The sequence below is a fragment of the Grammomys surdaster genome, unplaced genomic scaffold (assembly GCF_004785775.1).
Source record: "Grammomys surdaster isolate TR1022 unplaced genomic scaffold, NIH_TR_1.0 126039, whole genome shotgun sequence".
In the NCBI taxonomy this organism is placed as follows: domain Eukaryota; kingdom Metazoa; phylum Chordata; class Mammalia; order Rodentia; family Muridae; genus Grammomys; species Grammomys surdaster.
The window spans coordinates 2070257-2093211 of NW_021620852.1; the positions used below are offsets into that span (position 1 = coordinate 2070257).

Sequence of the window (22955 nt, forward strand, 5' to 3'; positions counted from 1 at the left end):
AGAGTCTGACTGTAGTCCAGGCTGACTCAAACTTGAAGTCGCTCTGACTCAACTCTTCCATGCTGGGATTCCAAGTACATGCCATCATTGCTTCTATAACACATCAGTGGAAAGTAGCCAGTCTGGTAAAAAAGTACCCCAGGTACTTGCTGTGTTCTCCAGTGAGACTCCAACTGCTTGAGCTCAAACCATCCTGGTGACGCAGGCTAATGAATACCTTGGACTTCCCAGCTTGGTTCTTGACTAAATTACTTAATTTTTATGAGAGAAAGAGAGAGAAAGAGAAAGAGAGAGAGAGAGAGAGATCAAATTCATATATAAACATATATATATATGACTTCAATATATTTTTCAGACTAGTACATTAAATGTGACTTAAATAGTCTGCATTCAAATAAACATTAAGATTTCATAAGACAATGTTCAACTAAATTTCTATCTAAATGTTTTATTCATTACGTGTAATACAATGCATATTTAAAAGTACAGTAGAATAAAAACATTATTATTCAAACCCACAGATGTAAATATTTTAAGAATAGTATAGGTAATTTTACATTTTGATCAATTCTCTATGTACTTAACAAACTTATTAAAGACGAGTAAGAAGAAGAGTTTAAACTATTGTAAGGCTCACAGTAACCATGGAAAGCTAACCAAAAATTAAATCTCCTCCTAAGAGGGATGAAATCTGTTAGCTATCTTTTTTTGTCAACCCTATAGTATGATGCTATATGTACATGTATAAAAAGTACAGTGATCATGAGTTACAACATCAAATTTGTGCACACACAATCCAGGCAAGCATCCTGACTTTTGTTGTTGTTGTTGTTGTTGTTGTTTGTTTTTTGTTTTTCGAGACAGGGTTTCTCTGTGTAGTTCTGGCTGTCCTGGAACTCATTCGCATCTTGACTTTTAAATTGCCTATTTTTTTCCACTGGTGAAGTAACAAACAAACACACTTTTAAAAGTTCATTGTTTATTCCATTTTCCAGCTTAGACAGAACATTTGGTCTTCAAAACAAACACAGTATAAAGAAGGGACAGACTGGGGTAGACTGTTCCAAAGGGGAATGGGGAGCTGCAGTATTTCCTTTTGAAAACTAACTTGTGTATCAGGAAAAAAAAGTACACAACTTTAATTTGTAAAATTTTATTACAAGATCTAAGACACATGTGCATTTTCATATCAGCTAAAATGAAACAAGTCACACCAGAATAAGCTCTTGTATGTGAGCCAAGGTAAATTTTTCTATTTTTACATCTGTTAGAGCAAATAAACCACATAATGGGCTAATATGTACCAAATCACAGTAGTTTTTGAGCACATCTGAAATACAAAAACATTTTCATCATTTCAATGAAAGAAGAATGTTACTTATTAGAATTCAGAGTTTGGCCTGCAGCTATTATTCAAAACTAATGCACCATCAATTACTCACTATTTACAAAACAAAATAAATCATTAAAAAATGAATGTAAAGAATGAGGAGATGCCCAGCTGTTGAGATTCACTGCTCTTCCAGAGGACCTTAGTTGAGTTCCAAGTAAGGTAGCTCACAACCGTTTCAGAGGTTCTGATGCCCTTCTTCTGGCTTCCATGGGTACTGCGTATGCATGTGCATATGTATACATATGCATGCACAATAAAAAGTAAAACTAAATCCTTAAAGACAAGTTATAAAAGTAACCAATGTTCTTGACCCTTTTGCTTAGAATTAAGCATGTTGAAATAACTAGACAAAAAATACAGTCAGATATATCTGGAGGAGGCCAGCCTGCTCAGAAGCATCCTAACTTGAGAGGCAGGAAAGCAGGATTTTAAGAAACCAGAATGTCTGTAATTAATATCACAATGTGAATTAAAATGGTAAATTCTGAAAAAATAAAAAAGTGTTACAATAAACGTAGGTCATCTTGAAAAGGTATGAGACAACTTGGCAAAAATCTTTTAATTCTAAGTCAAGTGGGAGTGTAAAAGTGCTGGCAAGGATAATTAAGATGATTCGTGAGACAAAACTCATAGAGAACAGCCAATATAGGGACTCACCAGGGCCCACAGTCATACTTAGATCACAGTGGAGGGAACTGTAGGAACATGACAAAGTTCATCATGCCAAACGAAAGGAAACATACAGGATGGTAGACGCAGTGATTGGACATGAGCCTTGAAAAGCAGAACCGAGAGGGTCAGTGGATGCCTCTTCACTTGGTCTGTCTTCTCCTATACTTAACATTTTGACTTACTATTTTGACAAGTTGGTGTGTTTGTATCAATTATAATCTACACAGGTATTTTTTCTATGATATAGCCTGTATTGCTATGTTTTTAAAAGTTCACATCAATATCAAATTATTCTTCACCAGAAGACAGAAAACATTTTGTGTGCTAGGGACAAAACTGAAAAAAAAAAAAGAGAGAGACTAGAGATATGCTAAAAATGTGCAACTTTTTATTTTCAAGTTTCCAAAAGGAAAAGAAAGTCAGTAAATCAGCTTTTATGAAGAGAGGGGCACATTTCAGACAGGATATCACTATGAAGACCAAACTAGTCTCAGACTTGCAAACCTTGCACGGCTTCCTGGGCGCTGAGATTTCAGGTCTGTATCACCACACTGGCTAATCAATGACCTTTCAAATAGGGATTTGGGGAGAGTTAGTTGAGACTAAATTTACCTAATTTGTTGTCATATACTTATCCATGTGTTCTTCGTGAGAAGATGCAGTCATGTGCATTGGGTTTCATTAAGATTTCTTGTATTGAACTGAACTACATAATAGATTTAATATCTGAACTTAATCATCAGTACCTAGATAACATCAGTTAAATCAGATGAAACCTAATTACACCAAGGAAGTCCTCTATGATTAAGAAAAAACTTCAGAAATCATAGCATATCCTTTATAAAATGAAAAATTGTTAAGTATTCATTAAAAAGTAGGCTGGGGTTAGGGGCTTAGTCATACAGTGCCTATCTAGCATGACTGAAGGCCCAAGTTTAACCCTGAGCTCTACAGGGCATGGCATTGCATACCTATCTATAATCCCAACACTTGGGAGACAGAGCATCAAAGACCAGAAGACCACTGATGCATAAAGGGTTCAAAGCCAGCCTGAGCTATGTGAAACCTTAACTTTTTTTTAAACTAACCAATCAGTAAAAACAGTAAGAGATGCTACAAGTAAATTTTCAAACAGGTAACAATATACCTTATAACTTTTTAGTTTTCTAACCAGAAGGCATAAATTGGATCAAAATTGAGACAGCAAATTGAACTAATACATTGATTTTTATATATGGATATTTCTATGCTGTCAACAAATTTCTTAAAAAGAGAAGGATAGGAGATTTTTGCTGCTCAAAGGTAGCTGATTATCTTAGACTCTAGAAAACAGACTGATCGTTTGTAATGAGTCTACTACCATGTCTACTTAGAAGGTGTTTCAAGACTGCTGCTCTTGAAGATCACACGCCTCAATTTCCTGATGTGGAATTGCCTCCCGATAGGGTTGGAAAAGTTGTTGTAACCATCAGCAATGAGAGAATGTCAATCAACTCACTGCTAGCAGCTGATCAGATCAGTCAAATGGCATGGGAATGATTTGTTAGAAGACCCAGTGTCTCTTGTGTATACTGTTCCATCAAATGACATGAAAATGGTTTAAACATCGGTAGGTATAATCATTCGGGTCACTGCACAATGATGATGCTGAGACCCACATATCAGAGTCTTAGGAGAAAATGTCATCAGGCATTGTGCAAGTGATATGTTATTCTGAAACTTCTTGAATCTGCATACCTTTAAACTCTACAAAATTTTTAAATTCAGTTCATGATATAAACTGTATCCGTTTCATGTATTCAACTATGCTGCCTCATTCCTAGAAACACTTTAGGTTGATACCTTGTATTGAAGAAAAACCAAATGTGACGCCTGTATGGCCCTCAAGGCAGAAAGCCATTTGTCATTCGTTCATAGGCAATACTCTAACCCCGTGTGCATTGATGTAGGTGATAAGGATTCTGGCCCTACGCTCTATCACGTCAATAAGCTTCTCAATGCCTTGCCTGCCCCCTTGACTTTCCCAATAAACCTGATCAAGGAACAGAGACTGAAGGAGCTTCTGCCTTAAGTGTTGGCTCTTCAAAACAGAAACTGCAGATTCAGGAAACCTGAAACGATAACACAATATTTCATTCTTAGTAATTCCTCAGAAATTATTTCTTCCCCCAGTTTCTCTGCACTCCTTAGTCTCATAAATCACAGTATCAAATAAGACCTAGAAAACCAAAACGTTTTTGTCACTGACAAGCAGACAGTTCTCCTAAAAATAAAATACAAGAAAAATTTATTTCAAATGAACTAAATTATCTAATCCATTCGAAACTCGACATCCTAATTTCTTATTTAAAGGTCATTAAAGACAGGCAAAGAGAGGCATAGAATTAAGATCACACTAGGGCTGGAGATGTATTTCCCATCATCTTAAGCTCCGTGTCTCCTATAGAAAGCCTTTTGTCTGCTCTCGTCAGTAATAAGGTGAAGTTTGATATAAAAAAAAAAATTGTGAGAGGCAAAAATGTGTGTGGTTTCAGTGAAGCATCCTCCCTGAGCACCAGTTACAGTTTAAAGTCTGATGACCTCAGACTTGTGACAGAACAAAAGAGAAATCATTTTTTAAAAATCAATTAGAGGAAGAATTCTCTCTGATTCAGATTATACTTTTGGAACTTGCGTGATTGCCTGTGTTTTGCTTTGTGTTTGTGTTTGGTTGGGGGGGCAGCATTATTGGGGGATTTTACTTTTAGTTTTTAATTATTTCTTTTATGTTTGATATTATAACATAATTACATCATTTCTCCCTGTCCTTTTCTCCCTCAAAACTCTCCCATATACCTCTCCTTGATATCTTTCTGATTCACGACCTCTTTTTTTATTATTTGTTATTACATGAATATATATATTCTTAAATATATATTTATATATGTATTGTTCTGTATATTGATCTATTACTGGTCTATATACTATTACTTATATGTGTGCTTTCAGGGCTGACAATTTGGTGTTGAATAGCCAATTGGTGTCCTCTTCCCTGGATAAGACTGTTTTTCTAACTCTCAGAATTCCTTAATTGCCTGTAATTCTTTGTGTAGAAGTGAGGCCTCATGGATTCATCTACAAAACAACTCCCACATCTGGAGTTTAGGAAACACTGAAGAGGACAGAGTGGAGATGGAAGGTTGTAAGGCCCAGAGAATCAGGGAGTTTGCACCCACAATGTCTCACCAACATGACATGAACTGAGTCACCAACAATAAACATGCCAAAATGAATGGGTTCAAGGCCAGTGCTTTCCTGAGTGGAATATTAAGTGATGCTCTGACTTATATCTTGAATGTCTCCCAAATGTCCATGCATGAAAGACTTAGTCCTTGGGATACTATGACTGGGGGATGATGGTCCTTTTAGGAGGCAAGCCATAGTGGAAGATGGTGTCATTGGGGCATGCCTTGAAAGAGATGCTAGGACTACACCCTTTCTTCTTTCTCTCTCTCAACTCCTGGTCATCAGTGAAAAGGATCTCCCCATCCTTGGTTATAAAAGTCATGTTCATGAAGGAAAACAAACCATTACCCTACTATTGGCCTTTACATGGCATTGGTTAAAGGGAAGGAAATCACTAATAGAAGTATGGTAGCATTTAGTACCACCACAGTGTACAGTACACTAAAAGATCAAAGAAGCAGAGCCAGGTGGCTATGTCCTGAAACTCTAAAGCTGTGAGCCACAGTAATTCTTCCCACCTTGTAAGATGATCACCTCAGACATTACTTACAGTAATAGAAAGCTGGCAATTGTTTTCAAACAAATTCAGTAACACTAAACTTTTAGAGTAAGGATATTCAATGACAGCTCACTGGACATCCTGAGGTGAAGTCACTTAAGAAGAACCTGGCTGAATCATTGAAAGAGTTCACTGAACTTATTTTTGGTTTTTGTTTTATTTTTCAGGTAAGAATACTAGAACCAGGGTCTAGCATGTATAGTGTCATAAGGTTTTAGAAAATTTCTACTTTAAGTCATAGATTACATTTTGCAACACCTCCAGCTTGGCCTCCTCTAGCTTGCAGAAGTATTGTACCATATAATCACTGGGTTTCAAGAGTGACTTTCAAATAAATTTAGTTGCACCTTAAAAACTATAGGGCAAGAACATGCACTTGTTTAAAGACACACTTGGGGACAAGACACAGGATGCACAGGACACCTTAGATACTAGGAATCCAGGGTCAAGAACTCTGGTGATGGTAGAAACCAAAGATTACTGAGCTGGACAGAGGAAATAGTATTGTGTGTTCTGAGTCCCCTAAAAACATATACCGTGCAGTCTTGTGGGCTATATCTTAATGTTTTGTTGTATAACATATTAATATCCATAATTATTTTTATAGCCTTTCAACCAAGTTAGCTTAGGCAGAATGCATGAGGTAAGAGTATTATCCAGGCTTTTCAGTGCCTAGAAGTTCTGTTCATAAAAGAAAACAATACATACCTCTGCTATGGGTTTTTACATTGCATTGGTTAAGGGAAATATTCAGTGTGTGACTCTGAGCTTAACAAAGACTTCACTTTTGCTTATTAGTGTGTGAATTATATATTCAAAGAAGATTTAACCTTAAACCCATTACATCCCATAATGCAGTTAAAGTTTAATCTTCTTTGAAAGAATAAATAAAAGTATTCATATTTCTGTGAATGTTTAAGATAGATAAATGTATGCCCCTCGGCACTCTCAATTCTGCAAAGAAATTTAAGTCCCTGTAATATCAATTTAGTAAGTGATGTCTTAGGAATGTCATTTTCCCTATGCATAAATTTTCCTTGGCTTAGGCATTTCAAAAAGAGAATCTGCCATGCATTTTGCCTTCAATTCACAGAGCTGTAAAGAATATCAAGGAGGGAAGGATGTGGGGTGGGGGTGGGGGAGAATCCTCTTGGCACTCTCAAAACCCACAGGAAAGGGTTGAGAGTTTAAAAATCCACATTATCTAAGTACAAAGTTGGGGGGAAATGATTGAAATGTGGATATGGAACACGCTGATCCACATGCCAGTGGATATGGAACACGCTGATCCACATGCCAGTAAGAGTAACAGCATTAGAACAGAAACACAAGTTGCCACAAAGAAAAAACAGCAGGTGTACACTTGGAAGGGCTGAGTTCTACTATTAGCTTCAGACATACTGGGCTTATTTCCTGATGTTCAGCTCTTAGGTGGGGAGGGCTATGTCTATCTAATGGGCTCTTAAGCTTCCAATGGGACCTAATTCCTTGGGGAATCTTATTCCTAACTAACATGGGTTATGTTATATACGAGGGTAGCTCCTCTTGCTGTGAAATTTACTCATGGCTGCCATAACTGAGGTGAGACTGATCAGACTTTATAGCCAGCTCCTGCTACACGTTATTTCAACCTTTTTTTCAATGTTTTTATTGATTCTTTGGGAATTTCCCATCATACACCTGGATCATACTCACTTCCCAGTCCTTCCAGCTCCCCCCTTTCACCCTTGTGAACTTCCCCACCTCCCCCCCAAAAAAGAAGCAAAAGAAAAAAGTCCAATTTGTGTTGCCCATATACTCACTAGAATGTGGTCAAACTTCCCATAGCCAGCCCCCTAAAGAAGACAGTTCTTTACCTCACTGCCCCTTCTGGCCCACCGCCCTTGCCCCTTGTGCCCCACTAGAAGCTGCAAATGCATAAGTGTGCCACAAGACCCACTGTGTTCTTACTTCTCCAGTACAGTACTATCTTCTTTAATTTCATGCTGCCTCCTTCTTTACTCTGTATCCTTTCTAAGTCCTACCAAATGTCTCCCAAATTGTTTGGGTCATCTCTGACTTTTGGGCCAATCTTGAGTTCAACAGTTCTGCTTTGCCTAGCCTCCTGCAGCCCCTCCTTTGTAGTTTTTAAGACCCAGCCCCACAGTCTATCTACCAAAAAGACTTCTGAGTACTCAAAAGCCCTCCTACCCAGTTTAAAGGGCCAGCCATCCTTTGGCACCCTACTTTTCAGAGAGCTCTTCTCCCACTGTATTCATAACAGTCACTTGGGTTAATCATGAATCTGACATCCTGCCATGCTTATTAGTTCCATTGACTTGCCAAATAGCTTATTACAGATTTAGCCATCTCTATTGTTCCTGCCATGTCCAATCCTGCGCTCTCGTAATAGAGCCTCTGCCACCGATGATCACACTCCTGAGAGCCCTGTATATGTCCAACCTCACTCACATGGGTTTTCACAGTGAAATTTGAACATGGAGTGAAGGCAGACTGTGGCAGAAGCTGGGTAGGCATTGTGGACTGCTCACAGATGTAATGGCTGCTCTTGGAGCGATATTTTTCTTCTTGGGATCGCTATTCCCACACTTACAGTTTCTTTGGAAATTAGATATATCTAACATAAGGTGTGAGTCTTTACAAAACTTTACTAATTGTGAACAAACAAGTTGTGGTCTTCCAAAATGTCACTCAATTAGAGAATGTACTCTTCGTTTTGGGTGTAACAGCTCCTTCCTGTAATCCAAGCCTTCTGAAAGCAGAGGCAGGAGGATAACTGTAAGTTTAAGGTCAGCTTGAGTTATAGTGAGTTCCAGGAAAGCCTGAGCTACACAGTGAATTCCAGAACAATCTAGGGAGATAAGACTTCCACAGTAAGCATACTTACTCTCTGATGCCTTCTAACAATTTGAAGTTTAAGTTGTCTTCACTTCTGTCAAAGAAGCCCTTATTGTTTACGAAGACCAAATGCCTTGGGTCATTCTTTCTCTGGATAATGTGTGCTAAAGTCACAGAATTTTGGTCCTCACAGTTTGGCCTCAGTCCATTCTGTATACAGGCGTCTTCCTTGCGAGGTCTGAATCCGCAGCAATTTGTATCCAAGCGATTATAAATCTGAAAATGGAAATGAAAACAACATCCAAGATGCTGAGCAAAACCTTGGGAAAATCAGAACATTTCCAAATAATGGGAGCTTTCTGAACAGCTGACCTGCCAGAATCCAAGCAAGCCCAGGCTCCTTTAATTAAAAGCAGCTGTTAGAATAAGTCCATAGTTCAAAGCCCTCTGACTCACACATAGTCCTAAGCATTTCCAGCTTCTGCTAACAGCAGATCATCCAATTCAGGCAACCCCACCCTTGATATCCACAGTTCCCACGGAATCACATGCAAACATGTGGCCAGCAGAATCTCTAACTCTTCAGGAAGGAGAAGATAGCATAGTATTTCTACAGACCCAGGGACTAGCTCTTGTGTTCTTCCTGGGATGGGGGCCTAGAGATTCTTATTACTTTATTGGCTATAAAGTCTATTGTGCTGGACTGAAGTATTGCAGTCGCTAACCTGAAATAAGATAGAACTGTACAGAAAGTATGATATCCAATAATGAAACATCAGCTAGATTCTGAATATGTGACAAAGCTATAGAGACTTTAGGGGTTTGTTATAGTGTGAAGAACTATAAATAAATGAATAAATAAATAAATAAATGTAGCAAGGATGACTAGAACACTCCTTAATGTCACTTTTTTTTTTACCAAGAAAAAAGTAATATTCAATAATCACAATGAAATAAACTTGAGCTCAGGAATTTAGTCACTTAAAGTCAAACCTCTGGTCTTACACCTGTTAGCACAACCTTGTGTGCATGACTGCATGGCATTGACTCTGTTTAATCACCTCTATGCTATGACTATTTATGTTGTACAGTTGGTAGAAATTTTAAGGAAATACTGTACACCGCCCTGATAGGCAGGGGTGCCCAAGCTTATGACTTTGAAGCATGACGTTGTTATTTACAACCATGTTGGACCACATTCACAGCTATCTTAAGATGTACATGGTCCTGTGTCACAGGTTAGACACACTAATCGGGCATACAATCTTTACTTTAGATCTGAATGCTCCCCACCCCCAATGGCCTATATAGCAGAGATTTATTTCCCAGGTTAACATTGTTGAAGTGGTAGAAACCTTGAAAGATGGGACTTAGTAAGAGGTATTAAGTGATCTAGTTAGACCACAGAAAGGGATTTGGACCCTCACTACTCTTCTCTGATTCTCAGCTTCCTTTTTGTCTTCCCATAAGTCCAAACACTATGAGGTCTGCCAGCTAGGGACTAAGGTCTGCAAAACTGTGAGTCAAGCTTAAACTGGCTGGAGGCCAGTTTTCATCATTACCATCATATATTCATGTTCAACATATTAATTTTCATGAGGAAATAAAATGGTTTTTGTTTTGATAATAATAGAATAAACATTTAGAATTTATCTCTTTTTGGTTTGTTGCTCTTGTTGTTGTTGTTGTTGTTGCTGCTGCTGCTGCTGCTGCTGCTGCTGCTGCTTGAGACAGGGTTTCTCTGTATTGCCCTGGCTATCCTGAAACATGCTCTGCAGAACATGCTGGCCTTGAACTCAGAGATCCAATACCTACCTCCCAGCAGTGTCGCAAGCTTGGGACCAAGCCTTTAACACAGGAGACACAGGGAAGAATTTTGATCTAAACTATAATAAAAGCCATGAATGCTGAATGAATTCATGTTTGATCATAAGCTCTCATGAATTTAAGCTCTGTCAGCATCTCTGTAAGAATTATTTTTTGTAGTTAATATTTTTAAACCTCATGAAAGCATGAGCAATTAGAAAGAATGACAGAGGACATCTTTTTTTTATTGCTGTCTCCTCATTTGACTGTTTCCTACAGTGTGTTCTAAAATGTTCTATATTATCTAATTTTGAATCATGAGATATTCTGATGATTTCACCAATTCTCTGAGAGCTTGCTGTGCTGGCAAGTCTGACCAACATCACCACTGATGATAGGTATGTATGACCAGTTCCTCTTCTAGGAAATGATGCCACTGATGTTATTCAGATCCAAACATATACTTGGTGAGTACATTACCATGTGCCGAGTGTATGCCTATGTATACCTAGGAATGTACACTCAGACTGTAAGGCCTTGGGTAATGTGTTTTACTCAGTTCTATTGCTTTCTAGCTAGAGTAATGCATGTGCTTTTATTTTTGCCCTTGTATAGTAATGGCTTATGTAGCTATTAAATCATAGTCTCCAAGTCTTCTCAGAATTTTATCATAGTTTTTCTCTTAGGCCCCATTCAATAGACCAAGGATATTGGTATGACCCTTATCTCTTAAAGTCCCTGAAAGTCAGCACTATTTCCCTGGCAGCTGGTTTAGGTATATGCCAAATGTAGTTCTGCGTACTTTCAAGACAGCTCACCAGTTTTTAAAGCCTAATAAAGCACATTCTGCATAGCTGTGAACCCCAGATGATATTTTAATGTGCTTGTTTAGTGTACACATTAAAGCAAACACTTAAGCATTGCATGGTTAAGTACCCACAGTGCCAAGCTGTGTCTCTGTTCTTAAGTGGGCATCCTAGAAAGAAGCCTATTGTGGGTAAATGTTTTCAGCTAAGCAATAATGATCACCATTACTGTCTGTTTGAGTTCTCATTATTTTATTACTTCACTTAATTTTTTGGTGGATGCATATGGTATGTATATGCGTACATGACACCCTGCACACGTAGAGGTCAAAGGACAACTTTCATATATGGACTCTATCCTTTTACCATATGAGTCCTAGAGACAGAACTCATATCATCAAGCTTGGCAAAAGGCACCTTTACCAACCTGGCTCAGGCATGTCACTGGCCCTGACTGAATTCATACTTTCTTATTCTATAACAGAAGAAAAAACATTTTTTTTTGCAAAAGCAATCTACTGCTGAAGAGGACTGCCAACCATCATTTTCCATAAAAGTACTCTTTCCTTTTTTAGAAAAACATATCTTTTCAATGTTTACCTAACTAAAATTACACTCAGAAAAATCCAGGTGTTCCTGCCAATTTTTTTTAAAGAGATGGGATAGATATTTTTAGATGTATTTCCTTCAAAAGATTTTTCCCTTAATTCCATTTTCCTTCTGTAGTAATCATTTTGTCTGTAGGAAAAATATATCTTCTGAGTAACTTATTTTTTCTTATTGCATCTAAAGCAAGGAAGCCTCTGCCTCGATGCGTGGCTCTGAAGAGCCGTTAAATGTCTGCAGAAAACCAGCTCCTTTTTACACAGAAAAGTACACCCTATCCAGGTCTGTGTTCAAAACTAGGTACATCAAGGACTTGGGAAAGTTTATGCATATGGTCATTGACTTCAAAGTAACATGACTAAACAACTAATTGCAGACAGTGTCCCAACAAAGCAACAGAAATTAAATGAAGAAACTGAGCTATGAGGAAGAGGCAGGTGACTCCTCTGGGTTCCCGTCTTCTCACCAAGAGTAGAACTCAGAATTTTAACCCAGAAGTATAAGCTGTCTTCAAGGCACCATGCTCTCATACATCCTGATTTTAGTTTTCAGGTACCGTCTCCCAGCCATGGCAAAAGAAGCATTTGTTCACATTTGCATAAAACATTAAATGATTCTGCATGCAATTAGTGTTGATTACAAGAGTTTCAGCAGAAGTACAAAGAACTATAGGCCAGAATACCGAGGAAAAATGCAGGAAGGAAAAATCATAAAATTTGAGTTTAAAGAGCCAGGCAGCATAAGCTGCAGAAGAAATATTTCATTACACTCAGTGGGCAAAAGTGCTCTACGAAAATGCTATGGGTATTTCTAATGGTGCTCACAGGCACTGTTTGCATTGTTTTGTGGACTGGTCTGAAGTGGTGTGAAGTGGCTTGAGTCCTTGGTGGATTGGTATGGAGTTGCCTGGGTCCTTGGGAGACACTGGTCAGTAGAGGTTGAAGTGCACTGCTGGACACAATGAGAGCATGAAGCCAACAGATGTTAGACTGTCCTGCCCATGTGAAAAGTCTGAGAATAGATTTACCTGAAAACTTTGCCATTTTCTCACATTGAACTGGAAGGACAGAAAGCCAGCGAGCAGGACATCAGGGGAAATCATTAAAGATTGAGAACTGAAACAGAGCATTCTGGGAAGCTGAAGGGAGACTATAATGAGGATGTTCTCACCAACTCAAACAGTAAACTCCTATCATTCACATGTTATGGCATAAACCAGCTCAGTTAGATAAACCTGCATATTGGTATCCACCTATTTTTCTTTCGAACATAGTTGTACATGTATGTATTTATGATTTACCCAAAGGCTAGCATGTTGTAGACATTCAGCAAACGAATCTTAGTGAATCAACTCTGCTGAATGTTGTAACTCAATTTGGATTTGACTATGTACAGGCCTTCAACAAAGCATTGCCTTGTATTGAGAAAAAGCAAACACAGTAAGGTGGTAGGTATGTCAAGAGGAGAGGAACTTATAAAAGGATTGTCAGGAGCAAGTCAGCAGCTGCCTCTGTCTGTCCTTTGTTTTTGGCTAGTGTCTATCTTTGGGTTTAACTGCACTAACCATGGATCATGAATTCTGCATCTGGAAGACTATATACCATAAAGCCTTGCATGACATTAACATAACTGGCAGGTGAAATGGAAATCCCAAAAGGAAATTCTTTCTCTGCTTTGGCTAGCAGTTTCCTGGCAGAGTTCCTCTGACTTTCAACTATTTGATTGAACATCTCACTTGCTTGTTAAAAATACAGGTAGGAAATAGGTCTTACTTTCAACAATCAATGTGAAAAGGCAAAGAGACTCAGAATCACACTTACTTGCAGCACTCCAGGCATGGGAAGACACAAAATATCCGGGCTTATTTAGTTGCCAGAGAAATTCACATGGGAAAATGTGCTCTGGAGTTTTGTCCTATATAAACCTGTGTGCATTTGCAATGCTACAAATGCAATCAGAGTTGGTTTCCTACAGTCTAATGAGTGAAGAAACAGCACATCATGGGAAGAGAAATCCTAGACAAACACCACAGCATCCGTAATGCTTGTTAATGCAGGACAACTTCTTCCCTCGGGGAAATACAGACACCAAAAATCTGGAGTAGGGGGGAGAAAAGAAGAGAGGAAAGGAGAGAGAGTTGAAATGGAGAGAGGGAGAGGGAGAGAGAAAGGAAGAGGAAGAGGGCGAGGGAAATGGAGAGGGAGAGGGAGAGACAGAGATGGGGGAGGGAAGATGGGGGAGGGGAAGAGGGAGAAGGAGAGGGAGTTGAAATGGAGAGAGAAATGGAGAGGGAGAGAGGGAGAGGAAGAGAGTGGGAGAGGGAGAGGAAGAGAGGGAGAGGGAGAGAGGGAGAAGGGGGAGGGGGAGAGAGAGAGGTCCCCCCTGTACTACTCCTATACCACTTGAGAACTGTGTCACATCATGAATCAAGCAATGTATTTCACTTATGTTTCATGCTGCCATGACAACAAATAAGCACATACACATGACTAGCAGGGCAGTTGAAGAATGATGAGAGATAGACCAACGGTCTTCTGTGTCTAACATCTAAAATGAGTATGGGCTCCAATTCCCCCATCTGTGAGCTACTCTAATTCACCTCCACCCCAGAATCTCACATTTATATTGCTAGCAGCGTGAGCCAACTCAAAGACAGATCTCTAGTTTCTTCCATATTACAGATTTACGAGGAAAGATATGGTCTTATTTCTCTGTTCTCCGTTCAGTGCTGTGATGGGTTTAGGATGTAATGTTATATGCTTTGTTCTCATAGAAAGGCTCTGCGTAAAGGCCCCAGGCAACCAACAGTCTATTTTTAGGGAAAGAAATTCACTTTCTATAATTTGAACAAGCAGAGCTGCATAAAAATAAACTCTGCCCGAGACACACCCACCTTCCTGCAATGAGTTTTAAAAAGCACTCAAACTAACAAACAGAAAAAGACAAGTATTTTTATATCCTGTGACGTTCTGATTTGTAGACTGAATTTATATTAAGTAGAGAAATGTAACACAGGAAGACAGGGCTGGAGAGATGACTCAGGGATTAAGAGGACTGCTGCTTACCCAAAGGATTAAGGTTCAATTCCCAGCACCCACACAGTGGCTCACAACAGTATATACTTCCAGCCTCAGGGGATTCCATGCCCTCTTCTGTCCACCCTGGGTCCTAGGCACACGGGTGGTACACATACATGTAAACAAAACACTCATACACTTAAAATAAATAAAATTTCTTTAACATAAAAAAAATAAACAAACAAAATGAGGATGCAACGACCTAAATTTTTTCCTTAAGATTTTATACTAAGTAATTTAAGCTGGAAATAAAATATACCCAATCTAAGAAAAATCTCCTTAAAATGCATCCCTGAAGTGAAATAAGGCAGCATCTCAGCTTATATAAATGGATGATGAAACTCCTGTTCATTTACATCTGAAGGAATAATGCCACTGAAAACTGGCCTTTTGTAGAGATGTTTGTTCATATTTAGTATCTACAAAGAATTCCTGCCAATTTTATTTTTCTCAATAATGTGAATTTATTAAAAGAAAAAACGACAAGAATAAAGACAAACTAGGTGATGATGCTCAGACCGTTCTGGTCATGGCTAGAATGGAAGAGACAAATCTGACAGCTGCCTAGACTCATTTGCTTGATGAAGCTCAATTAAAACAGTAACTAATTCTGACAAATTGATTATGTGCTAGCCTTTGAAACATTTTGGTTTTGCTTTCTGAATTGACTTTGCTTTCAAAATTGTTTTTCTATCCACTATATACAGGATCTCCCACTCTAGGATGGTTTTATTTCTATGCTTCTTATACATTAAAGTTTTATATATAACCAGCTATTTTTTTCTTTTTTTTTCTTTTTTTTTAAAATAATTTATTTTTTTAATTTCTTTTTTTTTGAAAGAACAGTACCTCTATTTTTTTTCAAAACACTGCAATGCTTATTCCATTATAGCTGTATTAACCATTAAGAGAATCCAAACCAGCATGTGGGTTTATGGGGCCCAGTCATGACATACAAATAAAGAGATCAATTCCAAGAGGGTAACTCAGCTGCCCAAAGGGAAACAAGAGCTGATTTCCACAGCAGGCTGCCATGGTGTCTCATGCTAGGAAGGCCAATGGGCCTACCACCATGGACCTTACAGCTTTTTGTGCTAAGCATGACTAATTTTGTATGTCTTACCAGCGCACTTCCTATCTTATAAAGAATGTATACTTAATCACTGTTAATTAAAAGATGAAGACTGGCTCCACAGGTATCCATGATATGAATAACATTCATCACTGACATGGGCCTGAAGCCAGACTTCCATGTTTCCCTATCCATTGTCTTCCTAATGTCTCAACACAACAACTGAGCTTTGAGATGCAGTACTCGAGATTGCTGTATGTATTCTTCTCATCTTGTCAGTCAGGTATTTTAAAAGTAGGAACTTATAGGCAGGCATTTAATAAAGTATCACTTCACCAAGGCCATTCTTTAGAGAATCTGGCACTAACTCTATGTGTTTTCCTGGGTTGTACAGAGGAGTACAGACTAGAGCTATTCCTGATGTATTGCTGCCTACCTTGACTCGTGTTAAAACATTAACAAATTCACTAACTAGTGTAAATACTAACACATTGAAAATAGCAAGTGGAGAAAAAACAAGTCTCAGTATTATGAAATTACTTTTGACCTCATGGTTCCTTGAAAAGCCTACAAAACCCATTGCCTCAGACCAGGTTCCATTTGATTTGACCACATCACAGTAATGGTGTTTGAAGTTCCATGTATGTTTTAGTAAATGTTATCTGTAAACAACAACATTAATATGGCTGGGGAGAGCATGAGATTAACAGAGTTTTTACCTTGCTTTCACAGTGGATCAACAAGCCCTAAGTTAACCCTTAACCTTCTCTCTAAGTCTACTTCCTCAGCAACCAATAATGAACTATGAAAATTCTTAAACAATTATACAGTAGTATATATGTAAGTATATGTAGAACACCATATGCATTACAGTGGTTCCAAGGGAATACTTAGAAGATTGAGCAGATGGATATTCATCAGTCCCAATGAGAGTTCAGATTTTTTTTTTAATTTGCTTTACAACGGATTCACCTAGAAGTCCAACTACAAACCTCCCATGTCCCTGAAACATGCTAGTTAAGTGGGTGTCAGAATCGTGCAATGATATTAGAAAGGAAGGCAGAAGCTAGTTCACATAACTGTTAAACAGTCTTTGAATGTTAAATGGCTGGCTATGTATAGAATAACAAGTTTGCTCAAGCACATCATCTCTCCAGCGGCCCTGAGTATTAATAAACCTGTGACTGAAACATTCTGTGTGTTATTAATCTCAGCACTGTCTGAAAGGTACATGGCAACTGTGAAAATTAATTTTAAAAGGCACATAACTCGTCAATATGTTCTTCACTTCTGATTAACCATAAAACTAGAAAATTTACCAGGAAATACTCAGTTGGCTATCACAAAAAAAAATATATGGGATTATGTATATCATAGTTTTGACCTTCTCTCTCTTTTACTCAACACAGAAGCAAGTACCTAGGTCAGTCAGCATCCTGGGGTAGAGAAATCAAGGACAAGAGTATCTGAGAATTAACACTACATATGTACAAAAACATATACAAAGTTCTACTTCCATATAACCCAGTGATCCTATGCCTCAGTATAAATCCAAAAAAAGGAAAAAAAATCAGTGTGTCCAAGGGGCATCTATGTCCCCTGGTTACTGCCATATTCCATGTGGCAATCAAACCATGAAATTATATCATGCATCTGTGCGGATGAATGGAGAATAAAAACAGAGAATTATTTATAGACAAGATGAAAATCCTGTTATTTTGGGCAACATGAACAAAACTGGAGAATATCATATTACATGAAATAAGTCAAGCACAGAGAGATAAATCCCACATGTCTCACCCATCTGTGGAAGCTTAAGCGGTTGATGACATGGAAACTGCATGCAGACTAGCATTTTCCAGACACTGGCAAGGGTTGGGGAGGGATGATAAGAGAAGATGATTCATGGGCACAGGGTCACAGCTTGGTAGAAGGAATAATGGACTGTTCTGTGGCACTGTAATATAACTGTGGTTAACAACAATTAACTGCTTATTTCAAAAGAGCTATTAGAGAGGATATTGGACTTTCCAAACTTAGAGATGATGGAGACACCAGTTACCTGACTCCACCAGCACAAATTGTACATGCATATGGAAATACTGAGGAGGCAGGGAAATATGTACAGTAAAATATTGTTTAGTAATTAGAAGAAAAACACATTAATATTCTTAAATATTTCGTGTTGGGAGCAGACATTTTGGGAAGCTATTTGCTCCTTAACAAAGGAGCAAGGCACAAAGGTTTTGAGGCACAAATTATTATGAAAAGAAAATGGGATGAGGTAGACGGCGTATATGATGGCACCAACCTGTAATCCCAGCATACAGGAGAACCAGCAAGGAAAAGGATCATGTGTTTGAAGCCAGCCTGTGAGATCCTGTCTAAAAACTTGAAAGAAAAAAAGGAAGGAAGGAAGGAAGGAAGGAAGGAAGGAAGGAAGGAAGGAAGGAAGAGGAGAGGAGAGGAGAGGAGAGGAGAGGAGAGGAGAGGAGAGGAGAGGAGAGGAGAGGAGAGGAGAGGAGAGGAAAGGAAAGGAAAGGAAAGGAAAGGAAAGGAAAGGAAAGGAAAGGAAAGGAAAGGAAAGGAAAGGAAAGGAAAGGAAAGGAAAGGAAAGGAAAGAAAAGAAAACTAGCTAGTCTCAAAAAAAGTAGATATTGACTGCTGAGGCCAGCTGTTGGCCCATAAGCCAAGTACGAGTCAATGTAGCTAAAGACTACTCCTGTCCTTTTCCTTTTCCTTTTCCTTTTCCTTTTCCTTTTCCTTTTCCCTTTCCCTCTTTCCCTCCCTTTCCCCTTCCCCCTCTCTCTCCCCATCTCCCTCTCTGATTGCCAGCATAAAACAATTAAATAGCTTACATGATGTGAAGTGAGAGAATGTGGTTTCTAAATCTCAAGTCTCTGGTAGAAGGGAAATCATCATAGCTCAGTGCACATACATTTGCTTTCTCATCCTGTTATCTTCTTGAAGAGAACTTTAACCCCAGCAGTGTTTTCCATTTAAGGCCCATAAAAGTGGAAAGCATTTGCCTCTTGAACTAGAGATCCATTGTCTCCTTCCTCCCTTCCCACGGTCTCCAAGAGACCTAATTCTTAGAGGAAACCATCTCTGCCAAGGAAGATCTCCCAATGAATGCAGTTTAAGGTGTGAGATCTAAAGGTGCTGTCCTGTTGAATATGTATCAATGAAAGGTTAAAAGGGAAGCAGAGGAGAGGAACAACCACGAAGACAGCTGGGGTGGAACACTACTGAAAACAGGGCATGGAAAGGATATTTTGTCAGTGTCAAGAGGCAAGCCCTCAAACCTCAAATGATAACTGAGGCCAACTAGAAATTATAGAAATCCCACAATAGAGATGCAATGGCTTTCATCAAAACCTTACCATGGTTTTCTGGCTGTCTGTAATTCCCAGTTTGGTTTATAAAGTAACGTAAGAAGTGCTGAAATACAATAACAGGAACAGAATAGCTGATTAAACATACACACACAACACACACAAAACACACACACAAATCCTATTCAAATCAAATATCTCAAAAGCAAATCAAAGCTTCCTTATGTTGTTAAAATGGTCACAGACAATGAATACATGATCTTAGAATCTGTCACATCAAGATCTGATCTCAGGACTGGAGAAACAGCTCAGCAGTTAAGTTCTTGCAGAGAACACAGATTCTAGAATTCGATTCTCAGCACCCATGTGGTGGTTCACTACTTTCTGTAACTCAAGTTCTAGGGGAGATATGACACCCTTTTCCAGTCTCCATGGGCTCCAGACATGTATGTGGTGCACAGACATACATGCAAGCAAACACTCATACACATAAAAAATTAAAATAAAAAATATATATGATTTCAAGCTGGTCATTTTCTGGTCAATGTCTTGTTCTGAATTGGTTGGTTGGTTGGTTGGTTGGTTGGTTGGTTGGTTGGTTGTTTTGGGGGTATGGGGGAGGTTAGTTTTTTGTTGTTTTGTTTTGTTTGTTGGGTTGTTTTAACAAAAACAACAGTTGTTTGTTTGTTTGTTTTTCAAGACAAGAATTTCTCTGTGTAGCCCTAGTTGTTCCAGAACTTGCTCTGTAAACCAGCTGGCATCGAACTCAGAGATTTGTCTGCCTCTGCCTCTGCCTCTGCCTCCCAAATGCTGGGATTAAAGGCAAGTGCCACCACCCCTCAGTTAACACCTTGTTCTTGATCTGTTCTCAGGAACGTATCCTCCCCTATTCACCTTCAGCCTTCTGCTGTCCTTCCTTAGTTGTTAAAGGTATGGAAGTAGAAAGGTGCAGAGAAATGTAGTCACCTGAATATACAGTGGGCCACCTTTTTAAAATGCACACAGATTTACTTACTACATACAAACTCATGGATATATGCATGTAGAGGAGTTCCCAGCTAGCTAAAAAGCCTGTGTTGGTTTCATGAAAGGGATCACATCTGGAAGAAGATACAAGAGTGGGGCATGAGGAAGGGGACAGGAGTCAAGACTTCAGAGAGAGGACTGAAAGCAAATAACTGAAAAGATTGACAAGATCATTCTGAAAGAGGGAGTGTTGTGTCTTGCTTTGTTAGGCCATGTGTTTTTTGATTTAAAACAAAGAGACTTCCAACTAAGAGAATCTAAGAGTGAAATGTTGATTTGTTTTAGTCTATTCATCAAGGGCCCTTCAGTTACCAAATGCATACAGAGGTGTTCATTGCAGTCTTCTTGTCTCTATAGAAATGAGAGTCCACCCTCTTGGGCCTGCACGTAACAGGCCCAAGGAAGTGGTCTCACATGATCTTGCAAATGGAAATGAAAACTAAATAAAAATAAAAAGAATGTAGACTTGGGAGTCTTGGAGTTTACCCTTGAAGATCTCAGCTGATCACATGGTATAGGCTTTATTGAAATCCTGTTTTCAAACAAATTGAAGTATATATATATATATATATATATATATATATATATATATATATATATATGCCATTTAAAAAGCTTTGGTATATGACAGGAAATATTAATAATTTGAGGTGTACTAATAGTAATATGCTTATCTGTTTTATCTTCTAGTGATATGTGCTGAAATACATACAAATTAAGTAATACAGTGTCCATGACTTCCTTCAAACTAATAAAGGCCATAGGAAATGGATAGCATAAAAGAAAGAACAAAATTGTCATGAGCTGGAAATTGTGGGCAGATACTCAGAGGTTCATTATAATACCTTACCTACTTGCATATTTTTGGTGTTTTTTCATTTAATCACCTTATGTGTTTATTCACTTTAGTCCTGAGGATAGGTGCTAGGGCCTCACACATGCTAATAATGTCCTGCATCACTCAGCTATAACTCTGGCTTCCATAATAACTCTGAAAGCCCTCAAGCATTTAAACTTCACTGCCCAATCAAATGGAAGTCCTTACAGAATATTTTAGTTTTCTGAGAGGTCGATTCAGTGACAGTTTGCACAGTAAATGGCAGCTGAGAAAGACAAGAAGATCAGTTGGGAGCCCTAGATGGCATCTGACTCATCGGAAGAGAGTCTGATTAAGGTCCATTGACAGGAAGGAGGGAGAGAGATAGGCGTATGAGAGTCATTTTGAAGAACTGTCAAATTTGCTGTTGCTCAACTGTGAGGCACTAAGCAAAGGAAGGCTAAAAAAGATGACTCAGAATGTAGAAACCTCCAGATTTAACACAGTTGTGTAATGAAGAAAAACAGGTAGGTCAAGAGAGGAAGTCATTAGTGATGAGTTGATAAAAATAGCTCCAAGCAGTGTGAGCACCTGAGGAACTAACTGCTATTGAAAACAAATTCTTTAACAAGAAATGTATATAAATAATGCCTAGTGGATTGTTTAAGTTACTTATAAGTCAATTGTCATAAATTAAATGTACTGTAACGGAATAATTGAGTGAATTATTTAGCTGGGATGAGAACACCTGTAATCCTACTCAGGAGGCTGAGGAGACCGGACTGAAGGGTTCAGGCCATCATAGGTACATAGCAAGACTTGGTTCAAAAAGAAAAAAACAATAAAGTCAATTCTTGTTAGAACTAACATAAAATAGCCCCAAACCTCTCTTAACAGCAATAATTCTTACATGGTTTATCCATTTCATCTAACGCCAAAAAAGACATTTCTCTTGTTCTTTTCAGCAATCTCATAAGTAGCCTTTCTTTTATATCACTTCCAATTTCTCTACTTTCCTAAATAGTAAAAAGCAAGAAACATATATGGGTGCCCCATAAACACCGAGGTTTCTGGGTGGTCCACCCAGTTATTAGAAACAGTACTAAATATTACAATGAAATTTCAATTTCACAAGGTAAGTTTAAAAGAAGGGGAGATCTTCTTAGGAAGAATTCTTAAATAAGATAACATCATTATTTTCCTAAGCACACCCATTAAGTGTACTAAGAAGCATTGATCATGCTGAAATAATTTCTCTTGAATTTCACTGATGAAATGAGACAGTATTGTAAATCTAAAATAACCATAATGAATGCCAGTGTTTGGCATGTCCCTCCCTATGAAGTTTGACCTTGGTCAGTTTTTAAAAAATAATGTTCCTTTTTCTCTAGAAAATTTCATCCATGTATATAATGAAACAAGATCATATCCAAGCCCCTATCCCTCACTCTAGCTTCCCCTATATGCCCTCCAACATGTTCTTCTTACAACTTTGTATCTCCTTTGCTTGTGTATTGATAACCCACTAAGTCCAATGAATGCCATTAATATGAGCATGGGGGGTTGACAAAAACAAAATGATGGTTCTCCTTTCCCTTGCCTGCTAATAGCTCCTCAGTAAGCCACTGGTCCTGGAGAATACACACACACACACACACACACACACACACACACACACACACACACAGAAAAGATGGTTGGAATTTTTACTTTCAACCTACAA

The 22955-nt window shown here is 38.4% G+C and overlaps 1 protein-coding gene across 2 annotated transcripts in view; it reads right to left on the bottom strand.

The window, feature by feature from the left end:
* Positions 1-1137: 1137 nt before the first annotated feature.
* Gask1b (golgi associated kinase 1B) overlaps positions 1138-22955 on the bottom strand; it is a 54016-nt gene continuing 32198 nt past the window's right edge. For both annotated transcript variants that reach the window (XM_028754947.1, XM_028754948.1), the window contains exons 4-5: positions 8737-8963; positions 1138-4176 (exon numbers count right to left, since the gene is read on the bottom strand). In XM_028754947.1, coding sequence (XP_028610780.1) covers positions 3969-4176; positions 8737-8963 — 435 coding nt within the window. In that variant the 3' untranslated portion in view covers positions 1138-3968. The remainder of the gene's footprint in view (positions 4177-8736; positions 8964-22955) is intronic.